This window comes from Megascapheus bottae, chromosome 26 (genome assembly GCF_031878675.1).
Source record: "Megascapheus bottae isolate mThoBot1 chromosome 26, mThoBot2.hap1, whole genome shotgun sequence".
In the NCBI taxonomy this organism is placed as follows: Eukaryota; Metazoa; Chordata; class Mammalia; order Rodentia; family Geomyidae; genus Megascapheus; species Megascapheus bottae.
The window spans coordinates 1,891,119-1,901,963 of NC_143534.1; the positions used below are offsets into that span (position 1 = coordinate 1,891,119).

A 10,845-nucleotide genomic window follows, 5' to 3' on the forward strand; every position below is an offset into this window, starting at 1 on the left:
TCTACCACTAGGCCAAACTCCTGGCCCAGGAGTGGAGAGTATTTTATACCATATGACATAGTAAACAACAGAGGCCATGCACAGAACTATTCCCTGGCTATTTCTAAATTGTCTAATCTATGGAAATCAAACAGTATCATACCATTCTTTGTTTAATCTTTACTTTTTTTTTTTGGTCTGTCCTGGGGTTTGAACTCAGGGCCTGGACTCTGTCCTTGGACTTTCTCAAGGATAGTACTCTACCACTTGAGCCACAACACCACTTCCGGCTTTTTCTGTGTAGTGGTAATGAGGAATTGAACCCAGGGCTTTATGCATGCTAGGGGAGCACTCTATCACTAAGCCATACTTCCGACCCAATATTTACATTTTTAACTATCTTCTTGAAGATAAAAAGGCTGGGTCATACTTTTAAACTTCCCAACAATAGTAGTAAACAGCAAAATCATTTTCACTGAGATAGTACTTTTTTAATCCAATTCAAGAAACATATCTCAAGTACCTGTCCTTTTCATACTTGCCCTGTTAAGACTAGATTTTTAATTACATGTCCATCCTAACCATCCACAAACAGTAGTAGCAGAGGAAGACACAGGGCAAATGGAGTGAGGGAAAAGCTGAGATCCTGAGACCCTTCAAACCCCTCAAAGTTTGAGGGGTCCTCAAACTTCATGCTAAGGAACATCAAGAAAATTCCAGACAGGCAGGAAACAGGAAGCAATCTGTTGAAAAAAAATCATAAAACAGAGACAAAATTTCTGCAGAATCATTAATTAAAGAATTACAGGAAGTGGGGCTGTGGCTCAAGGGGTAGGGCGGTAGCCTTGAGCTGAAGAGCTCAGGGACAACACTCAGGCCCACAGTTCAAGCCCCAAGACCCATTAAAAAAAATTACATCAAAAAAACGAATACACAGGCTGGACACTTATGGCTCACACTCGTAATTCTAGCTACTCAGGAGGTTGAGATCTGAGGATCACAGTTCAAAGCTAGCCCAGGCAAAAAGGTCTGTGAGACTCTTATTTCCATTTAACTACCAGGAAATTGGAAGTGGTGCCGTAGTTCAAAGTGGTAGAGCTATAGCTGAAGAGCTCAGGGACAGTGCCCAGGTCCTAAGTTCAAGCTCCATAACAACAACAACAACAACAACAAAAGCATACTCCAAGCCCCCAAATAGGAGGTGGTAACCTCATGGACCTGCTGTATTTCAGAACTGCTGCAGTTAAGGAAATGCTACCTGCCTCCTTCGCTTCCTGTGTATCACTCAAGTATCTAGGTGATTAGCCTATCCCATCTTGTCATAGGGCTATGGGGATGGAGGCAGGTAATTTGCCTCTTGGTTCATAAGTTTTCCACTGAGAAAAGCTACAACAAAAGTACCATGTATGGAAGTTCATCTGGGACCAGGACATGCTGTGAGAGCCTGACCTTTCCAGGCAGATGCCATGGTGGGACACTGAGGAAGGGAGGGAGTGCAAGACGATGCTAGTTTGGCCGAAGAGTAGTATGCTAGATGAAACATGGCCATAGACTAACTGTACTTCCTCGTATCAAGTGATAGACTTTATTTCTCCATTTATTAAATCTGAGTTGGCTTTGTGAGTTGTTTTGACCAACAATGCAATTAAAATGACTATGTTGGGGCCAGGAGCATGGCCTAGTGATAAGAGTGCTTGTCCAGCATGCACGAAGACCCAAGTTCAATTCCTCAGTGCCACATACATAGAGAAGGCTGAACATGGTGCTGTGGGTCAAGTGGTAGAGCTCACCTTGAGAAAGCCCCAGGAGAGTGCTCAGACTCTTGAGTTCAAGCCCCAGACTAGCACAAAAAAAAAAAAAAAAAAGATTAAGATTATGTAGCTTCTTGCAGTTTCTCCCTTACCCTCTCAGAATGTTACCACTATCAGGTAAAGAAGCTGTGTGTGGCTTACTGAGAAATGTGGCCTACTTATCCATGTGGACACAACTGAGGCAGCCCATCAAACAACCCTCAGCCTACTGACCGTGAATTCAAAGTACACTTACTTAGGCGTGCAAAAAGACAAGATGACTATCCCAGCCACTTCCTGCCTGAACTACCCCTATACCTGCAGTCCCTTGCTCTCATGTTTATTACTCTTTGTACCGTGAGTCCCTATGTGGGGACACCATTAACTCTGTCCTCTAGACTCCCAAATACATCCACACTATCTTATCATCACTTACTATCTGCCCTTCTCTTCGAAAGCAAGAGCTGCTGGTAAAGACAATCTCTGTTTTTTTATCTTTGCATCTAGAAGATGCTGGACTATAGTAGATACTGAATGGTCTGCTGAATGATCAATGAGTAAACCATGTAGCTGCACTCCGATGCTTTTCTGTTCTATTATACATACCCACTATAGAGCAGCTAATTAAGCAGTATTATATATGAAAGTGATCTTACTACAAAGATGTAGGAAAAGCAAGATGGTGTTTTATACAGAAAATAGCTAAAGATTAAAGTAACAACTTTCCTTGATTGTAATCTTAGAACCTGTCAAATGGATGGATGACTCTTCTTATTAAATTGCTCCAGATTTCAGTATCTTCATCAGTAACATAGGACTCCATTTGGACAACCAAAAAGATCTTTAATTGGAGGCATGGACTGGGTAGTAGAGCCTCAGTACTTTTATTTGAAGCACTTGGTTTAATTCTTATGTAATAGGTGGCAAGTTGCAGTGATCTGCAACGTAATTTATCAAAATTGGACTAGTAAGGGCTGGGGAGGTGGCTCTGTGACAAAAAGCTTGCCTAATATGCATAAGGTCCTGTGTTCAATCTCCAGCACCACAATAAAAAGAAAATGTCTGTTCTCATAATTTGACTAGCATACATAACCATGAGGTATAAGTAATATTTTAAGTTTTTCATGATAATTACCATTCCTATGTATAGATATTTTTTTTTTGCCAGTCCTGGGTTTGAGCTCAGGGCCTGACCACTGTCCTTGGACTTTCTCAAGGCTAGAGCTCTACCACTCGAGCCTCAGCACCACTTCCGGCTTTTTTGTATGTATGTGGTACCAAGGAATCGAACCAGGGTTTTCGTGCATGCTAGGCAAGCACTTTAACCACTAGGCCAAACTGCGGCCCTGTATAGATATTTTATAGTTATTGTTGAGTATGAAGTTTTACTGAAGGAAGTTATATAATTTGAGAACAATTTTAACTTGAGGTCCTGAGTTCAATTCTAAGAAAAAGCATGAGACAGCAAACCCATATGGCTATATCTTACTTCAAACAAAACTAAAGAAAGCAATAAGCATGAGTTTGTACAAAAGTACCCTGTACAAAGAAAAGAAAAAAAAAAGTACCCTGCTTCTAGCAAGCTCTCTAAATCTGTCATGCTAAAATTGTTAAAATTGAATTGGATCATCATTGAAAAAGAAAAGTCATGCTTCTAAATTATAACCTTACAAAATAGTCAGTTGCAATATCTTACTTACAATATCTGAACAAAAAGAGTATGTATAAAACACATTAAAAAACAATTAAATTTCTAAGACAATTCACAGAATAAAAAGTATCCAAATAAATTTTATGTTCGCAATTGGAACGATGTAAGAGATAGGACTTCATTTCAGAGCCTCTTCAGAAACTAGGTAACCCAGAAAGTGCACGTTGATAACCAACTACAATATATTGATGAAAAACTATGATACGAAAATGCTACCTGATCAATGATAGAATTTAGCCTGGTAAGTAATAGAAATCCTCGCCCATAGACAAGGTATTGTCCCAGAGCAGCCATGTGTGTCTCCTCCTCTTCCTCCTCCCTGGCCTCTGCCCGCTGGACCACTGCATTGCAAAGCCTGTTGACATCGGTCAGAAATTCACGTGCCAATGAGTTACTGTCGGTGCTCATGACAGAGCTACAAAACAAATATAACAAAAATGATTAGAAAAATGAATACACATTTACCTTCAAACTGTGAAGTTTGTTTCTAAATGAAAATAGACATAAAATTACTGGATTATTGGTCTTAACCTTATAATATTCTCACACATAGTTCTAAACTATGCAGGCATTTCTTAAATAACTCCTGCATAGGAGAAATGAGTGCCAGGTCTGAAATGCCTTAGCATAGCTTGGAAAGGTAAGATAGAGAGAAGATACCAGTGGGTGGTAGAAGTTAAGATCAAATCTGTTTTGAATCTGTTTTAAAACAGATAAACAAGCTAGGCATGGTGGCTCATGACTATATAATCCTAGCTACTCAGGACTCAGAGATGAGAACTGAGTTTGGAGGCCAGCATGTGAGCAGGTGACAGGAGGAAATTTGTGTGATCCATATCAACAGTTGAGCATGGTGACATATGTCTGTCATCTCAGAAAATTGGAAAGAGAATTGTTAAAAGGAAAGAGAATTGTGGCCCAGGCCAGTTCCTAAATAAACACAACACCCTATTCAAAAATAAGCTCAGTTAACAGGGTTAAGAAAGATTCCTATTTGGTAAGAAAAAAATTGAAGAATACTAGCAGGTGAAGTTAGGACACTTGGCTTTAAGACATATAAATCAAATAAAAACAAATGTGACATTTTATTTTATTATTTGTTTGTTTGTTTGTTTGTTTATTTTGTGGGTCATGGGGCTTGAACTCAGCCTGGGCACTGTCCCTGAGCTCTTCAGCTCAAGGCTACTGTCATACCCTTGAGCAAATCCCCACTTCCAGTTTTCTAGAGATTAAATGGAGATAAGAGTCTTAGGTTCTTTTGTATCTGGGCTGACTTTGACCCTTGATTCTCAGATCTCTCAGCCTCCTGAGATTACAGGCTTGAGCCACAGTGCCCAGCTCAATGTGACATTTTAATATGCAGAAAAACAGTAAGACAAAACAGATGAAAAAGGTGGTATGGAAAAAACAAGTATTTGGAAAGGAAAAATCATGAACAACAAAGTATCAAAAGAGTTTTGATAAGTGGCACTGTGGCTCAAAATGGCAGAGCTCTAGCCTTTAGCAAAAGAGCTCAGAGACAGTGCCTAGGCCCTGAGTTCAAGCCCCACAACTCATACACATACAGGTACTCACACACACAGGCACTCACACAGGCACTCACACATGCACACACACACACCAAAGTTTCAAAACAGTTTAAAACAGTTTATTTTAAGGTTAAAAGTACTTTTGAGAGGAGGTGAAATTGACTAGAATGTATCACAAACATGTGTGGATATAATAATGAAACCCCTCTTGTATTACTGTGAGCTAACAACAACAAAAAAGCAATTTTGAGCCTACCAGTAACCTTTAAAAAATGCTTTTCCATGACTTATGAAAGGAAAGAAGATATGTTTTCCTTTACGACCCTACAGTCCCAGCTGAAAGAACAAGGACCATGTATAATACGGAATTACTTTAATATCACTTCCTACAGCACAAGATACATATTGGTAAAAATCATTCTTTACACATCCTAATGTACAAAGACATATATGTTTTTCCTGATTATACATATTCATAGATATAAAATTATTCAGTATTAACTGTTTTTTAATTTTTTTTAATTAAAAAAAATTTTTTTGAGAGTCACAGGGCCTGAACGCAGCCTGGGCATTGTCTCTGAGCTCTTCAGCTCAAGGATACCACCCTATCCTTGAGCCAAGCCTCACTTCCCGTTTTCTAGAAGTTAATTAGAGGTAAGAGTCTCGTGTTCTTTTGTGCCCAGGCTGGCTTTGAACCTTGATCCTCAGATCTCAGCCTCTTGAGTATCTAGGATTACAAGTGTGAGCTACTATGCCAAGCAAAATTCATATCTTATACTATATGTATTTATAATGTTTTCTTTCAGCAACATTATGTCCATTTCTTTAAGCTATTTTGTAATACGCTATGGCATGAATAAGCCACCATCCAACAGAAACTTTAGGGTTTTGCTCTGGGGCTAAATTAATGATATGTAACTATGTTATTTCAAAGCCTTCAACTGAATTTTTTTTTTTTTTTGGCCAGTCCTGGGCTTGGGCTCAGGGCCTGAGCACTGTCCTTGGGTTTTCTCAAGGCTAGAGCTCTACCACTTGAGCCTCAGCACCACTTCCGGCTTTTTTCTATGTATGTGGTACCGAGGAATCGAACCTGGGTCTTCATGCATGCTAGGCAAGCACTTTAACCACTAGGCCAACCTCCCGGCCCTAAACTGAATTTTTTAATTGCTAATATTTCTTATATTAGATACTTACCAGTCTTTTAATGTTTCTGTAACATTTACAAATATATAATTTGGGTAATTAAACTAGATGAAATACACTCTTAGAATAAAGCTTCACCTACAAAAAAAAAAGCACAAATACATTAATGCCAATAGTATACAGAATTTTAACAAATAAAATTCTAACATAAAATCATTGGCCAGTCTTTATATATATTAATGGATCAACCAACAAAGATTTTTTTCTTTTAACATATACTTTATTGTTATTGTAGAAGTGATGTACAGAGGAGTTAGTTACATAAGCCAGAAAATGAGTATATTTCTTTTTTTTTTTTTTTTGGCCAGTCCTGGGGCTTTGAACTCAGGGCCTGGGCACCATCCTTGACCTTTTCAAGGCTAGCACTCCATCACTTGAGCCATTGCACCACTTCTGGCTTTTTCTGGGTATGTGGTGCTGAGGTATCGAACCCAGGGCTTCATGCATGCTAGGCAAGCACTTTATCACTAGGCCACACTCCCATCCCTAACAAAATTTTTATAATCTCAGGCATACACTAAAAAAAAAAAAGTTTAGCTTTTAAGAAGTGAATTCTGAGGGAGGGAGTCCTGACACATGGTGCTGTGAACACAGATCTCTTCTTTGTCTCCCACTAAATCACAAGTTAACTACCAAGCAGACTCAAATTGGTATTAGTCCTAACACTGTAATCGAAAGGACGGTGGCATATTATCTACATGTATATAAGTCAGAGTTCTGAAAGACCAAAAGTATCATTGTCCTGTCAGGGTAATTGATGAGAACTCAAAACACAAAACCAGACAGTGATAGATAATCATCAAATTTCATATTCTAGAATTGTTCAAATAAATTAGTTACCGTGTACAATGCAATAATGACTATTTCTAGACTACTGAGGAAAAAAAATCCTACTTCTTGGATAGCAATAAGATGCTTTTCTTTAGCTATCTAGTCCCCCCTTCACTTTAGTTTTTTTTTTTGTTTTTTTTGTTTGTTTGTTTGTTTGTTTGTTTGTTTTGCCAGGCCTGGGCTTGAGCTCAGGGCTTGAGCACTGTCCTTGGACTTTCTCAAGGCTAGCACTCTACCACTTGAGCCTCAGCACCACTTCCGGCTTTTTGCTACGTATGTGGGGTACCAAGGACTCGAACCCGGGTCTTCGTGCATGCTAGGCAAGCACTCTACCACTAGGCCAAACTCCCGGCCCCTTCACTTTAGTTTTCACAGCTCTTTTCCCCCAGAGCTAAGGACCTTGTGCTTGCCAGACAAGAGCTCTTCCACTGAGCTAGGAATAAATATCAAAATGCTTCTTATGACAGTTTTGAAGGTTTATTTTTAATTACAAGGTTCTTATAAAAAGGAATAAATCCTTCAGAACCCTCAAGTGTAGAAAGCTGTGTGGAGGTTCCTTGGCAAACACTTCTCATAGCAGACATTATTCTAGGCTCTTTAGAATAAACAAGGTAAGGAAGGAGAGAGAGGCATGTGAGACTAGACAGAGCTTTGTGTGTTGGAGAAACCACCCCTTCTGATGGATGCTGCTGCAAGCGAGGCCAGGCCCCCTCCCTGGCTCCTCTGGATGACCACCCGTGGCCAGTATAGCTTTCTCAACTCAACAGAGGAACCCTGGAAAGGAGCTAATATGCCTCCCATGACAGCTTCTGAGCTAATCAAACCCTGTATAGGTTTAACCCTGAAATTATGAAAAAAGAAATGATTCATCAAAATTATGAGTCTAAAAATGGTTTTCCACTACTCTGACAACTAACACTCCTCAGCTAGTGGTATCTGGAACTATTGGCTGATTCATGTCTCACAACTCTTTTGCTCTTACTAAAAGACATTTTCTAAGCCATAATGAGGGACTTCTCTAAGGCTCTTAAACAGACATGGCTTGTTTAGCTCAGACTTGACAAAGCCCAGCTCAGTATCCATGAGTTTCAGATTGTCCAAGGCTATCATTATGTACTTCAGCAGGCAGCTCCTTGACTCTGCCATCACTCTTTATACACAATTCTGTTTTGGTTATACTGGGATTTGAACTCAGGGCCTCACACCAACTTGGCAGGCACTCTACTGCTGAGCCATGCCTCCAGCCCTCTTCTGCACTGATATTTTGAGACAGGGTTTCATTCTTGCCTGAGCATATGCCTAGACCACAGAAATATTTTTTGTTTCTTATTGTACCTGGGATAACAAGCATGCACCACCACATCCAGCTGCTTCTACTCAGATGGAGTCGCTCAGATTTTTCTGTCCTGGCTGGCCTAGAACGATAATCCTCATAAAATTAGCCTCTCATATAGCTAGGATTACAGGCATTAGCTAATAGTACCCACTTGTATCCCAATTTTTACATTATATTATTATATATTCTACTCATATCAAATTCCACAGTCTAGAAATATATATATATATATTAATAGGCTTAGAGATACCTTTAACACATTATACGTATTTACTTGTTTCTGAACTATACAGATACCTTGTAACTACTCAGTTATTTAACTTTCTTATACCCTAATAACAAGCTTTGTATGGATAGAGTGTCTTATTATTTCTTACCCCTTATTTTTATAAGTCCAATTTTAAAGTCAATATATTACTATAATTTTATATTCGCAATATCTCTTGTTATAAGGTCAAAATAGAAAAAATGTGTCCCAACAATATGTCTAGAATGTTTATAATTATAATATTTACTATACATTAAGGAATTCTAAGCATGTAGGCATATTTTTTTTTTTTTTGCCAGTCCTGGGCTTGGGCTCAGGGCTTGAGCACTGTCCTTGGACTTTCTCAAGGCTAGCACTCTACCACTTGGGCCTCAGCACCACTTCCAGCTTTTTGCTATATATGTGGGGTACCGAGGAATCGAACCCAGGTCTTCATGCATGCTAGGCAAGCACTCTACCACTAGGCCAAACTCTCGGCCCCTGTAGGCATATTTTTAAAAGACAGAGACAACTAGAATGAAATTCTGAGCAATGCTGTCTAAGAGAACTTGCTGATAGCATGGGGCTGTTCTGTACTTTTTGCTGCTAACATAGCAGCCAAAGCCACATGTTGTTTGTGGCCGCTGCAATGAACAGGAGAGACCCAAGATGAAGCCCAGAATGGGCTACACATGACTGAATCAGGGAGAAGAAGCAGTTAGCATAGGAGAGAGAAGGAACAGCAAGAAAGTTGGGAGACAAGTTGGCAGCATGCTGCTCCTGGAAATCAAGCACAGAAAGCTCAGAACAGGGAAGGGGGAGCAACAATATAAAATCATGCTAAGAGATGAAGGAAGAGGAAGACTGGAAATTAATCAGTGGATTTAGGAACATGAAAGTTCCCGACAACCTTGTCACAGAATGATCTCAAGAGAGTAAGGGTCCTGACAGAACAAAAGCAAGCAATCTAGACAGTTCTATTTAGAAGTACTGTTACAAGGCATGCAGGCAACAGGTGCTAGCTCAAGAAGAGCAAAGGATAAAACAATTCTCAAGACTGACATTCGAGCATCTCTTTGAACTTACAGCATGTTAACCACAACCAAGGAAGAAAGGTCAATGAAAAACTAGAATGGAAAGAGACAGTGCTAGGGACAATGAAGGCAAACTAAGAGGATCCAATGGCACACGACCCTGGCAGTTCATCTAACAGATGAAGAATGTCAGAGCACGTGTGTACACATGCAGCAGTGTGAAGACCGCGCAGTTTTTGGTTTGTTTTATTGCTGCTTCTTGTAACTGGGTCAAAACCAGTTACTCCTAAGAGGCTTCACCCTAGACTACTAAGACTGAATTCCGTTGTCCAGAAACTGTAGTACATACAGCCTGGAGTAACTGAGCTCTTCTTTGGGTCCCCAGGAATGGGATGATAGAAAAACTGTCCAATATCTCAAGGAAATCTAAATGTTAACTGCTGCAACATTCTCCTCAACTGCACATGTAGCATCTATGCCAAAAAAAAAAAAAAAGGAAATTCAGGTTATCTAGAATGAATTCTTTTTAAAGAATTACACAAATTTCACTGCTCATCTTTTCCTTTTATAAACATCTGTGAGTCTTTTAAAGTCTTTGGGGAGACAACACCAAGTTCAGTAAAGTCTGTGGAGTGTACAGTGTTTTTAATTCTGCAGCATTTCCCCTCCCACAGTCTTCTGCAAGTTTTCACATTTCCACCATAATTACTCAAGACTATCACATCAGTTGGGCAAACACATTAACAAATCTTCTCAGAATCTAGCTGTGAGACGTGAACTTCAAGTTGCCTGTCTCTTCCCACCTTCCACTATTACTTCCCTTTCCTTACTTCTACCTCTGTCATTCTGTGTGCAGCTCACCATCCATATGGGGGAATACAAAGAACAGAAGCTAAGAACTTTTCCTTTATTCTTTGTATCCAGGTATAGAGTCAGCTTGTTAATAAGAATCTACCATTTATCTCCATTCTCTCTACATTAAATGTAGAAGATATGTCTTAACCTTTTGTGAGATCTCAGCTCATCACAGTTCTGGTTTGTTCTTTGGTTCCATTATTATCCTTCTTTCCACCTTGTGCACATGTTATATAAAATCCCTTCATTTTGCCGGGTGCCAGTGACTCACGCCTGTAATCCTAACTACTGAGGAGGCTGAGATCTGAGGATCCCAATTCCAAGCCAGCC

At 39.6% G+C, this 10,845-nt stretch overlaps 1 protein-coding gene across 1 annotated transcript in view; it reads right to left on the bottom strand.

Annotated features, from left to right (window-relative positions):
- Lyst (lysosomal trafficking regulator) overlaps positions 1-7,171 on the bottom strand; it is a 96,887-nt gene extending 89,716 nt beyond the window's left edge. The window contains exons 1-2 of the mRNA XM_090318768.1: positions 6,204-7,171; positions 3,697-3,895 (exon numbers count right to left, since the gene is read on the bottom strand). Coding sequence (XP_090174894.1) covers positions 3,697-3,888 — 192 coding nt within the window. The 5' untranslated portion in view covers positions 3,889-3,895; positions 6,204-7,171. The remainder of the gene's footprint in view (positions 1-3,696; positions 3,896-6,203) is intronic.
- Between the last annotated feature and the right edge of the window lie 3,674 nt (positions 7,172-10,845).